Here is a 22,060-nt window from a genome sequence, read left to right on the forward strand (position 1 = left end):
AAGGCTGAGGTGGAAGAATTGCTTGAACCCGGGAGGCGGAGGTTGCAGTGAGCTGAGGTCACGCCACTGCACTCCAGCCTGGGTGATAGAGTGAGACACCGTCTAAAAAAAAAAAATGAGAATGCAGCTGTCTTCTATTAAGCCAGAAGTTAAAGAGAGTTGAAAAAAATATAAAACAATGCTCTTCTTCACACCATTTTTTAACTTTGAAGATATATATATGTGTGTATATATATATGTGTATATATATGTGTGTGTGTGTGTGTATATATATATACAGTTTGTTTGTTTTTTGGGTTTTTTTGAGACAGGGTCTCACTGCTCTATTGCCCAGGTTGGAGGGCAGTGATACAATCTCAGTTCACTGCAACCTCTGCCTCTGGTGTTTAAGTGATTCTTGTGCCTGAGCCTCCCAAGTAGCTGGGATTACAGGTGTGCGCCACCATGCCTAGCTAATTTTTCTATTTTTAGTAGAGAGAAGGGTTTCACCATGTTGTCCAGGCTGGTATCAATCTCCTGACCTCAAGTGATCTGCTGGCCTCAGCCTCCCAAAATGCTGGGATTACAGGCATGAGCCACCACACCCAGCCTGAATATGTATTTTTTATAAAAATGTTTTATGTTGGCCGGGTGTGGTGGCTCATGCCTGTAATCCCAGCACTTTGGGAGGCCGAGACAGGTGGATTGCCTGAGATCAGGAGTTTGAGACCATCCTGGCCAACATGGTGAAACTCCATCTCTACTAAAAATACAAAAAATTAGTCAGGCGTGATGGTGTGTACCTGTAATCCCAGCCACTTGGGAGGCTGAGACAGGGAAATTGCTTGAATCCGGAAGGTGAAGGTTGCAGTGAGCTGAGATCGCGCCACTGCACTCCAGCCTGGGCAACAGAGCGAGACTCCATCTCAAAAAAAAAAAAAAAAGTTTTATGTTAACATGTAATAGATTTATTACCAAGTTAATTAATGAACTTTTTTTTTTTCTTTTAATCGTCCCGTTTTAGAGATGGGGTCTTGCTCTGTCACCCACTCTGGAGTACAGTGCAGTGATCATAGCTCACTGCAACCTCAAATTTCTGGGCTCAAGGGATCCTCCTGCCTTGGTGTCCCAAAGTACTGGGATTATAGGCATGAGTCACCACGCCCAGCCCATAGTGTGAATTTTTATAATCTAATCCAAGTGTCAGTTTATACCACACAAGAAAATGATAGATAAAAATCATAGCAAACCTTTCTTTTTTCTTTTTTTTTTGAGATGTAGTCTTCCTTTGTTGGCCAGGCTGGAGTGCAGTGGCTGATCTTGGCTCACTGCAACCTCCAACTACCACCTCCTGGGTTCAAGTGATTCTTGTATCAGCCTCCCGAGTAGCTAGGATTAAAGGTGCCACACCACCACACCCAGCTAATATTAGTATTTTTAGTAGAGATGGGGTTTCACCATCTTGGCCAGGCTGGTCTTGAACTCCTGACCTCAAGTGATTTGCTTGCCTCGGCCTCCCAAAGTGATGGGATTACAGGCGTGAGTCACTGCGCCTGGCCTAAACCCTTCTTTTTATTTATTTGTTTATTTAGAGACGGAGTTTCGCTCTTGTTGCCCAGGCTGGAGTGCAGTGGAACGATCTAGGTTCACCGCAACCTCCGCCTCCTGGGTTGAAGTGATTCTCCTGCCTCAGCCTCCTAAGTAGCTGAGATTACAGGCATGCGCCACCATGCCCAGCTAATGTTGTATTTTTAGTAGAGACAGGGTTTCTCCATGTTGGTCAGACTGGTCTCGAACTCCTGACCTCAGGTGATCTGCCCATGTTGGCCTCCCAAAGTGCTGGGATTACAGGCGTGAGTCACCGCACCCAGCCAACCCTTCTTATAGAACTTATAGAATTAGATGTCACATTTCTCCATGGTTATCTTCCTTTTAAAATATCAAAACTGTGTTTTGAGTTATTTTATTACTAATATTTAAAAACAAGAACAAATTTTAGGTGATTCATTAGTTAGAAATGACTCTCTTCACATTTTTCCAACATATGCTATATATAAAAAGTATAAGGCCGGGCACAGTGGTTTATGTCTGTAATCCCAACATTTTGGGACGCCGAGGCGGGTGGATCATGAGTTCAAGAGATCGAGACCATCCTGGCCAACATGGTGAAACCCCGTCTCTATTAAAAATACAAAATTAGGCCGGGCGCAGTGGCTCATGCCTGTAATCCCAGCACTTTGGGAGGCCGAGATGGGCGGATCACGAGGTCAGGAGATCCAGACCATCCTGGCTAACACGGTGAAACCCCGTCTCCACTAAAATACAAAAAAAATTAGCTGGGTGTGTTGGGCCGGGCGCGGTGGCTCAAGCCTGTAATCCCAGCACTTTGGGAGGCCGAGACGGGTGGATCACAAGGTCAGGAGATCGAGACCATCCTGGCTAACCCGGTGAAACCCCGTCTCTACTAAAAAATACAAAAAACTAGCCGGGCGAGGTGGCGGGTGCCTGTAATCCCAGCTACTCGGAGGCTGAGGCAGGAGAATGGCGTAAACCCGGGAGGCGGAGCTTGCAGTGAGCTGAGATCCGGCCACAGCACTCCAGCCTGGGCGACAGAGCGAGACTCCGTCTCAAAAAAAAAAAAAAAAAAAAAAATTAGCCGGGTGAGGTGGCAGGCGCCTGTAGTCCCAGCTACTCGGGAGGCTGAAGCAGGAGAATGGCTTGAACCTGGGAGGCGGAGCTTGCAGTGAGCTGAGATTGCGCCACTGCACTCCAGCCTGGGCAACAGAGCCAGACTCCGTCTCAAAAAAAAAAAAAAAAAAAAAAAAAAAAAGTCTGGTTTGCTTCTGGGGAGGTGGTATTTCTGGAAAACAAGACCCTTTAAATACATTAATTTTTATCCCACTGTAATTGCTGTTTTCATCACATGAACTCTTGCAAATATATTTATTTATTTTTTAAGACAGAGGTTTGCTCTTGTTGTGCAGGCTGGAATGCAATGGCAAGATCCCCAGTTACTGCAATCTCTGTCTCCAAAGTTCAAGCGATTCTCCTACCTCAGCCTCCTGAGCAGCTAGGAATACCGGCATGTGCCACCACGCCCGGCTAATTTTTGTATTTTTAGTAGAGAAGGGGTTTCACCATCTTGGCAAGGCTGGTCTCGAATTCCTGACCTCAGGTGATCCACCCGCCTCAGTCTCCCAAAGTGCTGGGATTACAGGCATGAGCCACTGTGCCCGGCAATGTATTATTATTATTATTATTATTGTGTGTGTGTGTGACAGAGTTTTGCTCTTGTTAGGCAGACTAGAGTGCAATGGTGCAATCTCAGCTCACTGCAATCTCCGCCTCCTGGGTTCAAGCGATTCTCCTGCCTCAGCCTCCCGAGTAGCTGGTATTACAGGCATGTGTCACCACGCCCAGCTAAATTTTGTATTCCTAGTAGAGACAGGGTTTCACCATTCTGCTCAGCCTGGACTGGAACTCCTGACATCAGGTGATCCACTGCCTCGGCCTCCCAAAGTGCTGGGATAGAGGCGTGAGTCACTGTGCCCGGTCGCAAAATGTTTCTGACCAGTGTTTTCCATTGTAGTCTGCTTTCATATCTACATTTATCGTATTTATGTATTTATTTACTGAGACAGGGTCTCACTCTGTTTCCCAGGCTGGAGTGCAGTGGCATAATCACCACTCACTGCAACCTCTGCCTCCTGGATTCAAGCGATTCTCCTGCCTCGTTCTCCTGAATAGCTGGGGTTACAGGCACCTACCACCACGCCTGGCTAATTTATGTATTTTTAATAGAGGCAGGGTTTCATCAGGTTGACCAGGCTGGTCTTGAACTCCTGACCTCAAGTAACCCACCAGCCTCAGCCTCCCAAAGTGCTGGGATTACAGGCGTGAGCCACGGCACCTGGCCTATCACTCTTCTTTAATCATCTTTCTGTCACATATCAATACTACTAAATGACAACCAACTCAAATCCGTCATCCCATTCTTTCAACAAGGCGTGATTTTAAAGCCGTATTTCTTACTATATAGAGATATAATTAAACTTTGGGATTAGAATGTAAATAGGGTGCTATATTTATCTCCTAATATAGGAAAGATCTAGAAATGCATTCTTCAAGGCTCTTTTCTCCTCCTATCCTCAGTTACTCTTTTGGGTTAACCTGAAGCATCCATCTTACGAAAAAGTAAAATGTAGCCAGGTGTGGTGGCTCATGCCTGTAATCCCAGCACTTTGGGAGGCAGACGCGGGCAGATCACTTGAGGTCAGGAGTTGGAGACCAGACTGGCCAACATGGTGAAACCCTGCCTCTACTAAAAATACAAAAATTAGCCAGGCGTGGTGGTACATGCCTGTAATCCCAGCTACTCAGGAGGTTGAGGCAGGAGAATCACTTGAACCTGGGAGGCAGAGGTCGCAGTGAGCCAAGATTGTGCCACTGCCCTCCGGCCTGGGTAACAGAGCAAGACTGTCTCACACAAACAAACAAACAAACAAACAAAACCAACAACAAAAAAAGTAAAATGTATTTTTCTTTTTCTTCTTTGTTGTTGTTTTTGAGATGAAGTCTCACTCAGGCTGGAGTGCAGTGGTGTGATCTCGGCTCACTGCAGCCTCCACCTCTCGAGTTCAAGCAATTCCCCTGTCTCAGCCTCCTGAGTAGCTCAGACTACAGGCGCATGCCACCACACCTGGATAGTTTTGTATTTTTAGTAGGGACAGGGTTTCACCATGTTGGCCAGGCTGGTCTTGAACTCTTGACTTCAGGGGATCCACCTGCCTCACCCTCCCAAAGTGCTGGGATTACAGGCGTGAGCCACTGTGCCTGGCCTTTATTTTTATTATTCTAAAGAAAATTATTATGTTTTGAGACGGAGTCTCGCTCTGTTGCCCAGGCTGGAGTGCAGTGGCATGATCTTGGCTCACTGCAACCTCTGCCTCCCAGGTTCCAGCGATTCTCCTGTCTCAGCCTCCTGAGTAGCTAGGATTACGGGCATGCGCCATCATGCCCAGGTAATTTTTGTATTTTTAGTAGAGACAGGGTTTCACCATGTTGGTCAGGCTGGTCTTGAACTCCTGACCTTGTGATCTACCTGCCTCAGTCTCCCAAAGTGCTGGGATTACAGGCATGAGCCACTGTGCCTGGCCTCTCCTCTCTTTTTGTTTAAAGCCCAGCCCAGCCGTGGGTTTATACTCTCAAATACCTATGAGCGGCTGGGTGCGGTGGCTGATGCCTATACTCCCAACACTTTGGGTGGCTGAGACGGACGGATCACAAGGTCAAGAGAAAGAGACCATTCTGGCCAACATGGTGAAATCCCGTCTCTACTAAAAATACAAAAATTAGCTGTGCGTGGTGGTGTGCACCTGTAGTCCTGGCTACTCGGGAGGCTGAGGCAGGAGAATCACTTGAACCTGGGAGGTGGAGGCTGCAGTGAGCTGAGATCGTGCCACTGCACTCCAGCCTGGTGACAGAGTGAGACTCTGTCTCAAAAAACAAACAAAAACAAAAACAAAAAAAACCTATGAGTTGGATAAATTCCTCCCCTCCTGAGGTCCCAGGATAATTTGGGGCTCCTGGGCCTGTCAAAAAGTGACATTCTTTACTTACCACACATCAGGAACCCTGTACAGGGACTTTAGACAAGATATGAGGCCAGTTTTCCCAAGGGGCTTTAATTGGCTTTGTAAGTCTTATGGGAGATTCCTTTTATGGAACAGAGTTCTTTCAAAGCCAATTTAAAAAGCCTATGTGAAAAATTATCATTCTTGCTGCACTTTATACAAATAATCAGACCAAGTATAATAAACCCAATCTATTTTACCATGATTTGCCTTTAGTAAAAATGGGAGACTGGCCAGGCGCAGTGGCTCACACCTGTAATCCCAGCACTTTGGGAGGCCGAGGCAGGTGGATCACCCAAAGTCAGGCGTTCAAGACCATCCTGGCCAAAACAGTGAAACCCCATTTCTAGTAAAAATACAAAAATTAGCCAGACGTGGTGGCGCATGCCTGTAATCCCAGCTACTCCAGAGGCTGACGCAGGAGAATTGCTTGAACCCAGGAGACAAAGCTTGCAGTGAACCGAGATTGTGCCATTGGCCACTGCACTCCAGCCTAGGTGACAGAGTAAGACTCTGTCTCAAAAAAAACAAAACAAACAAAAAAAATTTCTAGTCTCATCAATCGTTTTTAAGTTTTTTTCTGCAATTTAGACTAACCCTGCTTATTCCTGTGAACCAACCAGTGATCTCTGGCTGCTGCTCAAAAGAAACAAAAGGGATGGGTAATGTAAAAATTTGGATCAATATTCTAATTCTGGGCACAATACTGGAATCAGCTAGTAACCCTAAATTAGCTTGGTTCCAACAGTTGCCCAGTTCACAGAAAACCTTCTTGTTTAGTTTACTTGGGACAGTTTTGCTTATTTTGCTTTACTGTTGTGGAGTATATTGCTGTTGTACTCTTTGTGTAGGAATGCAGGATAAGCCTGTTATGTTGTCTTAAACTGAACACTTTTTCATCTTCCAGATATCACCTTTTGTTGGAGTTATGAATAGCTCTCACCATATTGATGCTTTCTGACTGAGCTCCTCTCTGAACCCTTGAATACAAGAAACCCTAAGAGTCAGGCAGGAATATCATCACCCCTATTCAGCCTGAAAAAGTTACAGAAGATGGATCTTTATTCATTTGTAACCCCTAGGATTAAGGGCTCTCCAATAAAAGGGAGGGGAGAAGTGTCAGAGGTGTTTGAACCAGAGCAACTCCATCTTGAATAGGAGTTGGGTGAAATAAGGCTGAGACCTACTGGGCTGCATTCTCATTAAGACAATCTTTTTTTGTTTTATGTTTTTTTGGGGGGGTGTTTTTTGAGATGAAGTCTCTCTCTGTTGCCTAGGCTGGGGTCCAGTGGCACAATCTCAGCCCACTGCAACTTCTGCCTCCCAGGTTGTAGCGATTCTCCTGCCTCAGTCTCCTGCCCGGCTTTTTTTTTTTTTTTTGAGACGGAGTCTCGCTCTGTTGCCCAGGCTAAATGCAAGCTCCACCTCCTAGGTTCACGCCATTGTCCTGCCTCAGCCACTCAAGTAGCTGGGACTACAGGTGCCCACCACCACGCCCAGCTAATGTTTTGTATTTTTAGGAGAGATGGGGTTTCACCGTGTTAGCCAGGATGGTCTTGATCTCCTGACCTCGTGATCCACCCTCCTGGGCCTCCCAAAGTGCTGGGATTACAGGCGTGAGCCACCATGCCCGGCCAGTTTTTTGTATTTTTAGTACAGATGGAGTTTCACTCTGTGAGCCAGGATTGTCTCGATATCCTGACCTCTGCCCACCGCAGCCTCCCAAAGGGTTGGGATTACAGGCATGAGCCACCGCACCCGGCCCTTGTTTTGTTTTTTGAGACTGTCTCACACTGTTGCCCAGACTGTAGTGCAGTGGCATGATCTCGGCTCACCACAACCTCTGTCTCTAATGCTCAAGCAATTCTCCTGCCTCACCCTCCCGAGTAGCTGGGATTACAGGCACGTGCCACTACTGTCTGGCTAATTTTTGTATTTTTAGTAGAGACAGGGTTTCACCATGTTGGCCAGGCTGGTCTCGAACTCCTGACCTCAAGTGATCCACCCAAAGTGGATCTCTTGAAGTGGTGTGAGCCACCGTGCCCAGCCAGTTAAGGCATTCTTAGTCACAGGATGAGACAGGAGGTCAGCACGAGATACAGATCATAAAGACCTTGCTGATAAAACAGGCCACAGTAAAGAAGCTGGCTAAAACGCCACCAAAAGCAAGATGCTTTTGGTGACAAGAGGACAAGAGTAACCTCTGGTTGTCCTCTCTGCTACACTCCCACCAGTGCGATGCCATGGCAGTTTACAAAAGTCCCCAGCACTTTGGGAGGCTGAGGCCGGCACCTCATGAGGTCAGGAGATCGAGACCATTCTGGCTAACACAGTGAAACCCCGTCTCTACTAAAAATACAGACAAAAAAAATTAGCCGGGCTTGGTGGCGGGCGCCTGTAATCCCAGCTACTCCGGAGGCTGAGGCAGGAGAATGGCGTGAACCCAGGAGGCGGAGCTTGCAGTGAGCTGCGATCACGCCACTGCACTCCAGCCTGGGCGACAGAGGGAGACTCTGAGACTCCATCTCAAAAAAAAAAAAAAAAAAAGAGGAGGCATGTTTAGCATATAATCACCATAAAAATACTGCCCATGGAGTAGCCGTTCTTTATTCTTTTACTTTCTTTTTTAGCCAGAGACTCCTTTGTCACCAGGCTGGAGTACAGTGGCGTGATCTTGGCTCACTGCAGCCTCCGCCTCCCGGGTTCAAGTGATTCTCCCGCCTCAGCCTCACGAGTAGCTGGACTACAGATGCCCGCCACCATGCCCAGCTAATTTTTGTATTTTTATTAGAAACGGGGTTTCACCATGTTGGCCAGGCTGGTCTCGAACTGCTGACCTCGTGATCTGCCCGCCTCAGCCTCCCAAAGTGCTGGGATTACAGGCATGAGCCACTGTGCCCAGCCTTCCTTTACTTTCTCAATCGACTTGCTTTCACTTAAAACAAAACAACAAAAAACAAACAAAAAAACCCATAGCATTTTGAGGGGAACTATGTGCCATTCTCCCAGTACCTTGTCAATGCTGTTTCCGGCAGGTGGTCAATACTTGCCTGGTGGCCCATCGACCAGACAAGAGATGAAGCCTGATACACCAGAAAACAGTCTGGGCACTTCTGACTCCTTGACTCCCAACAACTAACAATATTCTCCCTTGCTGGCTGTACCTCCACCTTCCCTATACATAAACTGAGGAAACAAAATCTGTCTCACTTGCCTTCTAGGATTTTGGAGATGAATAAAATAAATCCCAGTGCTTTGGGAAGCCAAAGTAGGAGGATCACTTGAAGCCAGGAATTCGAGCCCAGCTGGGACAACACAGAGGGACTCTGTCTCTACAAAAATACAAAAATAAAAAAATTAGCAGGGTGTGGTGGCCCATACCTGTAGTCCTAGCTATTCAGGAGGCTAAGGCGGGAGGATCGCTTGAGCCCAGGAGTTTGAGGCTGCGATGAACTATGATCACTGCACTCCAGCCTGGGTGACTGAGCAAGACCCTGTCTCTAAAAATAAAAATAAATAAAAAATAAAAAAAGATGGAAAAGAACCTACATATGTCAGTCGGGGATGGAATAAAGTACTGAGCAAGACCCTGTCTCTAAAAATAAAAATAAATAAAAAGATTGAAAAGAACCTAAATATATATCAATAGGGGATTGGATAAAGTATGTTTGTTTGTTTGTTTGAAATGGAGTTTTGCTCTTGTTGCCCAAGCTGGAGTACAATGGTATGATCTCGGCTCACTGCAACCTCCGCCTGCCGGGTTCAAGCCATTCTCTTGCCTCAGCCTCCTGGGTAGCTGGGATTACAGGCGTGTGCCACCACACTGTGCTAATTTTTTGTATTTTTAGTAGAAATGGGGTTTCACCATGTTAGCCAGGCTGGTCTCGAACTCCTGACCTCAGGTGATCCACCCTCCTCGGCCTCCCAAAGTGCTGGGATTACAGATGAGAGCCTCCACGCCCAGCCTGTTTGTTTTTTAAAGAGACAGGGCCTCACTCTGTGGTCCAGGCTGGAGTGCAGTGGCGCAATCACAGCTCACTGCAGCCTCGACCTCCTGGGCTCAAGCGATCCTCCCACCTCGGCTTCCCGAGTAGCTGGGACCACCAGTGGGCACTACCACGCCCAAATGATTAAAAACTTTTTTTTTCTTTTTTTCTCTGCACAGACAGGGGTCTCCCTATTTTGCCCAGGCTGGTCTAGAACTCCAGGGCTCAAGGGATCCTCCCACATCAGCTTCCCAAAATGCTGGGATTACAGGCGTGAGCCACTGCGCCCGGCCAAAACCTTTCAATAAGTGTGTGTTTTAATAATTCATGAAGTGCTTGAGCTCTTGACAACAAAGTATTCTATTATCCAAGGGTAATTAATTACTTTATTTAAGAATTTGGATGGGTTTTTTGTCCTTACTGTCATCAAAGCAGGTGTGAAAATACATGTCTAAGAACATCTCTACTGGATTGGGTGGACCAAGTGATTAAATGAATGGATGGCCAAAATTTTGTTACATTGTTGATAGTAAGCCATAGATTGTCCTTTTCCAAAGACAATGGGGTGGGGGGACCCTCTAGAGAGAAAGCCCTTTCGGGAAAAGGGAGAGGAATGGGATGACCTCTGGCTCAAGGAAGTATGTGAGAACAGGAGACAGCCAACGGAAAGGAGAATTGCAGTGGAAGAATCTATGTTTCTTTTAGTATTGCTCAAGTCCCCACTGGGCGGCCAGCTGTACAAACAACTGTGAAAGAAGCGGAGTCGAGGCCGGGAGCGTGGCTCACGCCTGTAATCCCAGCACTTTGGAAGGCCAAGGTGGGCGGATCACCTAAGGTGAGGGGTTCGAGACCAGCCTGGCTAACATGGTGAAACCCTGTCTCTATTAAAAATATACAAAAATTAGCTGTGCAAGGTGGCACACGCCTGTAATCCCAGCTACTCGGGAGGCTGAGGCAGGAGAATCACTTGAACCCGGGAGGCGGAGGCTGCAGTGAGCTGGAGGTTGCAGTAAGCCGAGATCGCGCCACTCCCTCTAGCCTGGGTGACAGAGCGAGACTCAGTCTTAAAAAAAAGCAAAAAAGCAGAGGCGGGACCCATACTGCTCTCGTTCAGATTACCGAGTTCACTAGTTATCTTTCAGGTCATTATTAGGGTCAGAGAATGAGGGTCGCCGTTTCCCTCTCTATCATAAACCCTACAGTTCCTCACACCAATGTCTGTCTGAAAGATGGGAACCAATTTGGGGCAGGGAGCCAAACTCAGCCTCTGGCGACAGGCCTCGGCTCCGGCACCGCCTCGCCCCCTAGTGGTCACCTCCGCGGCCTGGGCTTCCCTTGGTCCAGCTCCCCAGCCCCAGGTCTTACACCCACCCCCTTCTTCACCTCCTTCCAGTCCCCTCCCCTTCCTCCCCACAGCATCCCCTTCCTCTCCGTCCCCCTCCCCCAGCTGCCCCCGCTTCGGTGACGGAGAGCCGCGCGGTCCGCACCCAGAAGTCCGAGGCTGGGCTGGGAAGCGGTGTGACTTCTCACGGCACTCTCCTTTCCAGCCCTGACGCCCCCCGGAGTCCACACATCTCTTCTTTCCCCTCACCTCCTCGTCCGGGACGCTGCCGGCCGCGCTTCCACGGAGCCCGCCAGTTTAGTCCCGTTTCCTTCTCTAGTTAAGACTGCCTGTCAAGGACGGTTACTTTTTGCCCTTTTCATGTGTGCATGTTTTGGGGGGCCTTTAACCCCCCCTCGTGGAGAAACAGAGGCAAGGAAATGGCGGACCCGGAAATGAAGACGCCGCGAGTAAGATTTCTGGCGGAGGAATCTGTGAAGGGAAAATGATCAGAAAACCCATACTCTCATTCGGACAGAAAGATGATGCATCCCCGAGGCTCATCGCATATCTGCTGAGGAACTTCTGAGGTGGAAAAGTGCGTCACCGAGGCATCCTAGGCAGGACTATTTAACGGGGCGGAGGACTGCTGGTTACGTGTCTTGCGCGTCTGAATAGTTCCAGCAGGGGACGGAGCCCGGGGCTCGTGTTGGCGCCAAGAACCTGGAGAACCGCTGAGGGAGACTCGGATCGTGCATCAGTCCTGCAGTTTGCGTCTTAACTCTTGGCTGCTTCTTCCGGGTCCTGAGCGGCCAGGTTTAGGTTGACAGGAAAGCCTCACTTCCTTATCCCAAACCTCGGCTGCAGCTGTTTGGGACGTTCCTGGCTTTGTTTGTGAATTGGGTTCTGGTGCCTGATGGACACATTTTTCCAGTTACAGCCCGAATGTAAGGACCCCAGAGCCAAGCTGTCCGTGCAAACAGTGAAACAAATAACTGAGTCATTTCTTTTCTTTCTTTATTATTTTTTTTTGAGACGGAGTCTCGTTTAGTCCGTCGCCCAGGCTGGAGTGCAGTGACGCCATCTCGGCTCACTGCAACCTCCGCCTCCCGGGTTCAAGTGATTGACCTGCCTCAGCCTCTCCCCACGCTGGGCTAATTTTTGTATTTTTAGTAGAGACGGCGTTTCACCGTGTTGGCCAGGCTGGTCTCGAACTCCTGACCTAAAGTGATTCGCCCGCCTCGGCCTCCCAAAGTGCTGGGATTACAGGCGTGAGCCACCGCGCCCGGCCTGAGTCATTTCTTTTTGGAGGCCTGCAAGAGGATGGAACATGAGTTTGCAAATCCATTTAGTCATTTTATTTACCAGTTGATCCCTGTCCCCACCCACCAATTGCCATGACTGAAGGACTCTGAAGGGGCCTTTCAAAACTCAGTAAAAATAGAAAAGGACGCACTGCTTATCCTTCCTGGCCCCATTCTCCGTTAGATTGGGACGGTCTTTAGATGTGGGGTTTTCATGGCCTAGAGGGAGGATTTGCCTTTTTTTCTCTCTCGGGGACTTCTCTAGATCATCCTTATTTATGATACACTGCCCAATGCTGTCCTATCCATATTGGTATTTACAGTTTCTCTTGAGAGTTGGAGTCTTGTCTCATTCCCGTTTACATTCTTTTGGCTCAGTGCTTTCCTATAGTAGGCACACAAAAACCAGAAATTAAGCAGATAACGTATTTGAGTGAATTCGTTTATCTTGTTAGGCACCTAGGAGAATTATTACCTGAAATATGTTGGTAGTCAGTGGGCAAGCAGAAGAGTGGTTGTAGCTGTCTCCCTACTTTTCTAATTTTAAGTTGATTTTGCCCTTTCATTATTTATCTGTTCAATGCGACGTTCACCATTTAATGTCTAAATGCTATTCAAATCATTCTTCCTCTAAGTTGAATATTATTATAGAAAGATAAAATGAGGCCGGGCTCAGTGGCTCACGCCTGTAAATCCCAGCACTTTGGGAGGCTAAGGCGGGCAGATCACCGGAGGTCAGGAGTTCGAGACCAGCCTGGCAATATGGTGAAACCCCATCTCTATGAAAAATACAAAAATTAGCCGGGCCTGGTGGCAGGCCCCTGTAATCCCAGCTGCTTGGGAGGCTGAGGTGGGAGGCCCCCTTGACCCCGGTGGGTGGAGGTTGCAGTGAGCAGTGATTGCGGTGCTGCACTCCAACCTGGGTGACAGAGCAGGACCCTGTCTCAAAAAATAAAAAATAAAAAGATGTATAAGCTGAGTGTGAAAGCAAGGCTAATTTCTCAGATTTCTATGGCTTCCCTTGTGAAGAGAGAGAAAACTAGACTCCAGTCCTGGGATTGAATGTTTTTATTAAATAAATGAGTTAAATGGCAGCACAAATCAGCAACAATAATTTTGGAAGGATTGGGGACAAGATGCAGAGTCAGAATGTAATTGTTCATTTCAGGGTCTCAATGTAGCTGAACTGTGCCCACTGATTAGTTTTACATATTGCAAATGCAGGAGGTAAGGCTAAAATACTAAGGACTTACGCCGTTCAGAAGATTGTATTGAAACCTTAAAAACTATAATAATAGTAGGAATGCATATTAAGATTTGATAACTTTCTTTAGCTAGAGTTTTCAACCCACCGGAGCAAAGCTGTAAAGTGAGTAGGGTTGAAGAAGGGATACTCTTGAGAAAAGAAATTAGCTGCTCCTAAAATGATTCAGTTATTTTCCCTATTTTCATTTTCCATAATATTTCCTCCTGTTTTATACCTCCAACTACCTTCCTGATTTCTCTGAGGAAGAAAAAGAATATAAGAAAGAGCAGGATCAAAAAAAAAAAAAAAGCATGAGACTTAATCACTTTAGCCTTTCATAGCAGATAACTTCAGATTAAAACTTCCGAGGTTTTCATCACCCCTTAAAGAAATATTTGTATTTACCGGCCTAGAGCAGGAAATTAGGAAGGTTTAAAGAATCTCTGAAGCTGATTAAAATACAGTCAAAAATCAGTCTTCCATTTTGCACTACTATACTACTTTCAGGTGTCCCCAGTCAGGCCTAGTTTCTGGAGTTAATATTTGGGGGGGAAGGAGGAATCCCTGTGACCCAGTACTCCACTGCTTGAACCATTTACTTTGTGACTTGAGGGCTTTTGAGAGAAATGGAGTAGACAGATAAATAAATACATAGAACTCAACTCTGGCAGATTCATCAGCACCACCAACACAATAGAGAGAGAAGATTAAAATGGGAAAGGAGTGGAAAGGAAGGGGCTTGAGAGGGAAGACAATGAGGGCAAGGTGGTGGGAGAGAGAAGTCTTGGCCTTAGAGCAAGTCCAGTTCGAAGGAGTGGATGCTGGCAATGGGAGCTCTCCAGAAGTTGAAGGTGCTGTACTCAAGGAGGCCATCACCTTCAGGGTTTTTCTCCTGGTCTGCTGCAGTTGCTGGCCCGATCATTTTGCCAACGCTGCTGTCTTTTATCTTGTAGGTGGCTGTATCTGACAGACCCAGGCCTTCCAGCTCCGACAGATCCAGTTCTGGGATGGGCATCCTCCAGAAAAGAAAGGAGCTGTACTGGCTACTCACAGGGTCCCTCATAGCTTCCTAGAAAGAAACCACTTGTCAGTTTTCATGCTACAGCAACTTCTTTGTGGTCCATGGCCTTTCCTTGCTTAGATACTCCACATACTGGTAAAAAGGAATTTCTTTTTAGAAAATTGTATATCTTCCAAGCCCACCAGTAAAAAGGAATTTGAGGAGGAAAGAAAAAGAAGCTCAACATCCCCAATTACCTCTGGAGATAATCCAAGTTCCCTTGGACAAGCTTCAGAAACCCTTTATTATGAATTTCTACTATTTTCTAAACTTCTTCCCATTTGGAATGACTTATTCACCATCTATTGCATCAAATTGATCTTGGGTCTGATTTTCAAGGCCTTCCAAAACCTAGCCCATTCTTCCCAGCGGTGGTATAGCCTCTGTTAGAGTTATGCTCATTCCTGTCTTGCTTAACTCTCTCCATTCTCCACCTTAAAATACTTTCCATGTTTCAGCCAGGTGCGGTGGCTCATGTGTGTGATCTCAGAACTTTGGGAGGCAGAGTGGGTGGATCACTTGAGGCCAGGAGTTCAAGACCAGCCTGTCCAACATGGGGAAACCCTGCCTCTACTAAAAATACAAAAAATTAGCCAGGCATGGTGGCTCATGCCTGTAGTTCCAGCTACTAGGGAGGCTGAGGCACAAGAATTGCTGGAATTCAGCAGGGTGAGGTTGCAGTGAGCCTTCCAACCTGAGCAACAGAGCAAGATTCTGTCAAAAAAAAAAAAAAAAAAAAAAACTTTCCACATTTCAGGACTCCATTCAAGAGCTCAGTGGCTCACACCTGTATTCCCAGCACTTTGGGAGGCTAAGGCAGGCAGATGGCTTGAGACCAGGAGTTCCAGACCTGCCTGGGCAACATGGTGAAACTCCGTCTACAAAAAATACAGAAAATTAGCCGGGCCTGGTGGTGCACGCCTGTAGTCCCAGCTACTTGGGAGGCTGAGTGGGAGAATCACTTGAGCCTAGGAAGCAGAGGTTCCAGTGGGCTGAGATTGTGCCACTGCACTCCAGCCTGGGGAATAGAGTGAGACCCTGTCTCAAAAACAAAAAAAACCTCCACGTCTATAGAGGAACCCCCATTCCCCTAGCCCAAACTCCTATTATACTTAAAAATACTTGACTTCCTCCTCCTGACTTTGGTTTAATAGCTCATAGTATGTGTGAAAAGGCCTTCCATGACTTTTCTGCTTTCTGTTTTCCTTCTTGCCTTCTAAACTCTACTATAAACTCACCTCTTCCAGATAACTTCCTTAAACTTACTCAGCTTCATCTACTCTATATCCTCTAGCATCTCCCCCAACACCCTGTAGAGTTTTACCTAACTCCATCAGTTTGGGATTATAGATCACTGTTACTGTATTTTATGTATAGGGATGGTGTTATTGCTTTCTGAATGGGGAAACGCAAAGGGCAGTAGAGAGCAAGCTAGAATCTGAGAAAAAGAAAAAGCTCTTTGACAAACTGACTCCTTTTCTTACAACCAGACTATGTATAAAAAACTGCTCAAACAGTCCCTGAGTGTTTGGTAGAGCTATCTTGCAATTTAAAAAGCTAAAGGAAATTTTATGAAATATTAACTCAAAAGGCCTAAAATCTCTATGTCATTGACCCAGAGACATGTACACAGGGTACAAAATATATTCAAGAAAGACATGCATGCAAGCATATGTGGCATTAAAATCAAGTCAAGAACATAAAGTAAGACTACACAGAAAATTGAAGTTAAAATACTATTCACTAATGTAAATAGTAAAGAAATTTTTGATTTAATGTATAAATTTAATTATCAAATACTCCAAATTTTGCAAAAGGTTCCTTTTTTGGCTAGCTTCCCCTTCCCCTCCACAAATGCTCTCCATCCCTACTTCATCTATTTTTACATCTATTATTATCTTAAATGGTATCATTTACTTAAATGGTTTCGACAGTGCCTTGTACCACAATATATGTTCAATAAATGCTTCCTACTATCCTTCATTTTAAATTATCCAGGTATTTTAGGCAAAGGCAATTTCTAATTTTCACTCTGTTCTTAGAGATACATGATTAGCAAATATATAGATTAGAAAGATACATCTCTTGGAGCCACACAGACACACCCAAATATCCTTTGTCCAGACCCTTTGTGGGCATCCAAGGCCTACTCAACAGGGCCTTGCTGTGTCATGCTGCCACTACGGGGAAGGGGGAAAGACAAGGTGGTGGTAGAGGGGAGCGGAAGCTCTCTGGCTCTCTGGCATCTCATAATGTGTGCCTCAGTCAGAGCTTGGATTTTCCTATTAGCATTCCCCCACCAATTCCACTGAGCTGCAAATAATCATTCTTTTCCAGAATCTGTCCCCATACCTAGGAGATTCCCCAAGGATAAAAACCAGTCTACCTTCTCTGTACACGAGTGCTGGGCTTTCTACACAAAGACATTCAAGGCTGCTGATTAACTTTCCCTCACTATTTAATACCTTGCCATTCCCATATATTAGCCCACAGGTAAGCCTTAACAATCCATTTCTCTCTAGCCTACTCTCCTTCAGAACAAAACCCAGGTGCTAGAAGAACTTTCCTGGCCAGGCGCAGTGGCTCACGCCTATAATCCTAGCACTTTGGGAGGCAGAGGCAGGCAGATCAGGAGGTGAGAAGTTCAAGACCAGCCCAACCAACATGGTGAAATCCTGTCTCTATTAAAAATACAAAATTAGCCAGGTGAAGTGGCGCATGCCTGTCATCCCAGTTATTTGGGAGGCTGAGGCAGGAAAATTGCTTGAACCTGGGAGACGGAGGTTGCAGCGAGGCAAGATCTCGCCATTGCACTCCAGCCTGGGCAACAAGAGTGAAACTCCATCTCAAAAAAAAGTAATAATAAATAAGTAACTTTTCTATGCTGTAATAGGGGTCTCTTTTCTCTGATCCCAATGCTGGAGTATACTGATGATAATGAGAGCAAATGGATTGGAAATCCATTTGGATTTAAAGTAAAGTTCAGATTGGAAGAAGGTCTCTTAACAGAATCAGATACTCTTCTGTGCATTAATGGATCTATCACTTTCTCTACTCATTCTACCCAAGCCGTGCCTGATATTATATGACTATTACAGCTGCCTACAGCCTCCATCCTGCTACTTACTTTTTTTTTTTTTTTTTTTTTTTTTTTTTTTGAGACGGAGTCTCGCTCTGTCGCCCAGGCTGGAGTGCAGTGGCGCGATCTCGGCTCACTGCAAGCTCCACCTCCCGGGTTCCCGCCATTCTCCTGCCTCAGCCTCCTGAGTAGCTGGGACTACAGGCGCCCGCCACCGCGCCCGGCTAATTTTTTGTATTTTTAGTAGAGACGGGGTTTCACCGTGGTCTCGATCTCCTGACCTTGTGATCCGCCCGCCTCGGCCTCCCAAAGTGCTGGGATTACAGACTTGAGCCACCGCGCCCGGCCCATCCTGCTACTTACTAGCCAAGGGTCAAGAAACATTAGTTGTGGCCGGGTGCGGTGGCTCACGCCTGTAATCCCAGCACTTTGGGAGGCCGAGGCGGGCGGATCACGAGGTCAGGAGATCGAGACCATCCTGGCTAACACGGTGAAACCCCATCTCTACTAAAAATAAAAAAAATTAGCCGGGCGTGGTGGCGGGGTGCCTGTAGTCCCAGCTACTCGGGAGGCTGGGGCAGGAGAATTATGTGAACCTGGGAGGCGGAGCTTGCAGTGAGCTGAGATAGCACCACTGCACTGCAGCCTGGGTGAAAGAGCAAGACTCTGTCGCAAAAAAAAAAAAAAAAAAAAAAAAAAAAAGCATTAGTTGAAATGTTCCCAAAGGAGCAGAAAGAACATTCTACCGCCTCCAAAAACAACCCCAAGTTTCAAAAGGCCTTTCTCCAACACACCCTATTGGGTCTCACCAGGTCAGAGACTCCTAAGTGATGGCCTTAAATGGTTCCAAAATGTTCCAGTATAGCGTGAAATGACTGTACCAAGGCAGAAAAAGAAAGTGTTAATCTAGAACACAGTGATGTGTGAGAGTGTGGGGGCTTCAGGAATGGTGAGTGGGTAGGCTAGGATGTTTTTAATGTTAAAAGTGAATTCTGCGTTGTTCTTTTTCTTCTTAGTTTAAGTTCCAAAATAAACCCTGGGAACTGAGCATTACTCAGCAGAGAAGCTGCTTAGAAGAAGGGTGATGCAGGGATTGGAGCAGGGTGGGGGAGCATGTTGGAAAGGTGAGGTCATCATCCTATGATATTCAACTCTGATAATCTCCATAGTACTTTGCTGAGATGTGCACAGAAAGAGAGCTAAAAAAAAAAATGGTTGTATCCATTAACCAACCTCCCCCTGCTTAAATCTGGGACTACAGAGATCCTAAGAAGCATACCCTAGGAGTCAGTACTGTTACGGACTTGTGGCTACAGGGATTCTTACTGTTACTAGTTATTTCCCCAGCTAGCTGGGTTGTTTTCTCTCTCCTCCCTGACAAGTCTTCTCCAGAACGAGCTTAGTATAATGCAAGGCACATTATAGGCTCTTTGAAAAATAGAATCATGGGGCTGGGTGCAATGGCACACACCTGTAATCGCAGCACTTTGGGAGGCCGAGGTGGGTGGATCACAAGGTCAGGAGTTTAAGACCAGCCTGGCCAAGATAGTGAAACCCCGTCTCTACTAAAAATACAAAAATTAGCTGGGCACGGTGGCAGGTGCCTGTAATCCCAGCTACTCGGAGGGCTGAGGCAGGAGAATCGCTTGAACCCGGGAGGCAGAGGTTGCAGTGAGCCAAGATCGCACCAATGCACTCCAGCCTGGGCGACAGAGCGAGACTCCAACTAAAAAAAAAAAAAAAAAAAAAAGAATCATGGGAGGAAAAATCACAGAATTTTAAAACTAGAAGACATCTTAGAAATTAATGGGAAGACTTCCAGCCAGTTTCTATAGAATCCAGGTCTCATAATTCCCAATCTGATCCCTTTTTGTGTTGTACATGGATAGTTGCCAACAGTTTTATATAAACCTATACCAGTATTCCCAAAACTTAAAATAATTCTTAGTTGCTGAAGAATAGATATTCCGTAGGTTAGGTGATTGTTCCTATAATTGTGATCTGAATGGGGAAAAGCAAAGGGCAGTAGGGAGCAAGCTAGAATCTGAGAAAAAGAAAAAGCTCTTTGACAAACTGACTCCTTTTCTTACAACCAGACTATGTATAAAAAACTGCTCAAATAGTCCCTGAGTGTTTGGTAGAGCTATCTTGCAATTTAAAAAGCTAAAGGAAATTTTATGAAACATTAACTCAAAAGGCCTAAAATCTCTATGTCATTGACCCAGAGACATGTACACAGGGTACAAAATATATTCAAGAAAGACATGCATGCAAGCATATGTGGCATTAAAATCAAGTCAAGAACATAAAGTAAGACTACACAGAAAATTGAAGTTAAAATACTATTCACTAATGTAAATAGTAATGACATTTTTTATTTAATACAGTATGGATTTAATTATCAAATACTCCAAATTTTGCAAAAGGTTCCTTTTTTGGCTAGCTTCCCCTTCCCCTCCACAAATGCTCTCCACCCCTACTTCATCTATCTTTACATCTATCATTATGTTAAACGGTATCATTTACTTAAAGGGTTTCGACAGTGCCTTGTACCACAACATATGTTCAATAAATGCTTCCCACTAACCTTCATTTTAAATTATCCAGGTATTTTAGGTAAAGGCAATTTCTAATTATCACTCTGTTCTTAGATATACATGATTAGCAAATATATAGATTAGAAAGATACATCTCTCTCGGAGGCACACAGACACACCCAAATATCCTTTGTCCAGATCCTTTGTGGGCATCCAAGGCCTACTCAACAGGGCCTTGCTGTGTCATGCTGCCACCATGGGGAATGGGGAAAGACAAGGTGGTGGTGGTGGTAGAGGGGAGCGGAAGCTCTCTGGCATCTCATAATGTGTGCCTCAGTCAGAACTTGGATTTTCCTATTAGCATTCCCCCACCAATTCCACTGAGCTGCAAATAATCATTCTTTTCCAGAATCTGTCCCCATAGCTAGCTCCTGTGGGCTATACTGATTTCACCATGGAATCAGGCAGTTCTCCAACACAGAGGCCCCCACCTTTCCTACCCCAGGCTGCCTCTTTCTTTGGAGCAAAGATTTGAGGTGGAGTGAAAGAGATGGTCCAAAGAAAGGTCAGGATTACACTGAACATTATCCCATATAACCCCCTCCCAAACTCCCTCCTACAGAGAAACATAGAACACTACGGAAAAAAATTGCAAGTATAGGGAAGTAGAGGGCAGAGAGATACAGTAGGACTAAAGATTCATCAAATAGCTGGTAGAACAAATTATGGTTTGAAAAGGAAGATAAGTAGACTGAATACATTAAATACACAGGACAATAAATTACAGAAAAGGATATCTGAAATAAGGAGGTAGGTGCTGAGAAATAACTACATGTAAATTGTTAGAAATTAATGGTCTGTACAAGGTAACAAGGCATGGATGCTGTGAAGAAATAACTACCCATTGTTCATAGCGCCCCCTTCTCTCCTCTTCAGCTGTCCCCCACCTTATGTGGGGTCTTTCAATCTAACCATAAGCAGCCGCTCTTCTATCTTTGCAGCCCCCTGCCCCCCTCCCTCAGTTTGGTTTACCTGTTATCAATCAATTACTGGCGTGTTCCAAAGATGGAGGGAGTGCCTCGGGGGCTCCGGGATCTGTGCCGGGCTGGAGAAATACAAAGCTGTTGGAGCTTTGACGGCTTTGTCTTCTCACTCCTTTTCCCTCTTCAGTGACTGAGTCTGTCAGTTAGCTCTCCCCCTGCAATGCAGCCCCTCCTAAGAAGGGCGGAAGGATTTCCCCGCCCCCTCCTGCCTGACTCGGCTAATTCAAATGATAGGTTCCAGAACACTTGAGGGAAAGAGACGATTAAAGCGTCTCCGTAGGCTCATTGGTCTGCGCTATTATTCCCGATCTCCTCCAGCATCCCCGTGCTGACTAGGGGCGCAATGAATGAGCAGTTAATTGCCCTCTAATTTTAGGTCCTCTAATTTATGGACTTGAAATCTTAACTCTAGACTACAATGGAAAGTAGTGTTCCTCTCTTCTACAATTTAAGGACTTCAGGTTACAAGGTATTTTTAAGAATCATATTTTTCCACCCGTTCTCCCAATCCCTGATCCTCCCGACTCGCCTCTCTACCCTCACAATGGGTAAATAAACCTAGTCCTATTCCATTTTGGGTAGAGCACAGAAGAGATTTGGGGTGGGGGGGCGTGCTTCTGCGAATCTCTGAACTTGGTTAGGTCTCGGGGTTTGGGGGGCTCCGCTTCGTTTTGCCCCGAAATGCCTGGCGCGCAAAGGGAACTTGAGATTTCAGGGGCCCCAGCTTGGGTACCAGGCCCTCATCTACGTGTCCGCATTCTCCGGTTCTCCCCTCAGGGGCGGCGGCCTTGGGGGGCTGCAGAGGCACCCTCCCACGCCTCGCACAGTGCAGTGCCTCCGCAGTCCAGAGGGGAGCTGTGCGCTCGGCTCCG

The 22,060-nt window shown here is 46.2% G+C and overlaps 2 protein-coding genes across 31 annotated transcripts in view; both read right to left on the reverse strand.

Moving 5' to 3' along the window:
• GABPB2 (GA binding protein transcription factor subunit beta 2) overlaps positions 1-11,364 on the reverse strand; it is a 58,740-nt gene extending 47,376 nt beyond the window's left edge. For 26 of the 30 annotated variants that reach the window (XM_065546208.2, XM_073995928.1, XM_065546201.2 and 23 more), the window contains exon 1: positions 11,190-11,364. The gene's annotated coding sequence lies outside the window, so the exon portion shown is untranslated. Of the gene's footprint in view, positions 1-11,085 lie in introns of all 30 variants that reach the window. The other 4 variants (XM_073995915.1, XM_065546196.2, XM_073995945.1 and 1 more) reach the window with 2 other exon arrangements.
• Positions 11,365-13,276: 1,912 nt separating this feature from the next.
• On the reverse strand, positions 13,277-21,320 carry MLLT11 (MLLT11 transcription factor 7 cofactor). Its single transcript, XM_045364077.2, has 2 exons — positions 21,178-21,320; positions 13,277-14,538 (listed from the first exon to the last, which is right to left on the reverse strand). The coding sequence occupies exon 2, from the start codon at positions 14,530-14,532 to the stop codon at positions 14,260-14,262; it is 273 nt and encodes a 90-aa protein (XP_045220012.1). The 5' UTR covers positions 14,533-14,538; positions 21,178-21,320; the 3' UTR covers positions 13,277-14,259.
• Positions 21,321-22,060: the final 740 nt, after the last annotated feature.

The sequence above is a fragment of the Macaca fascicularis genome, chromosome 1, assembly GCF_037993035.2.
Source record: "Macaca fascicularis isolate 582-1 chromosome 1, T2T-MFA8v1.1".
In the NCBI taxonomy this organism is placed as follows: domain Eukaryota; kingdom Metazoa; phylum Chordata; class Mammalia; order Primates; family Cercopithecidae; genus Macaca; species Macaca fascicularis.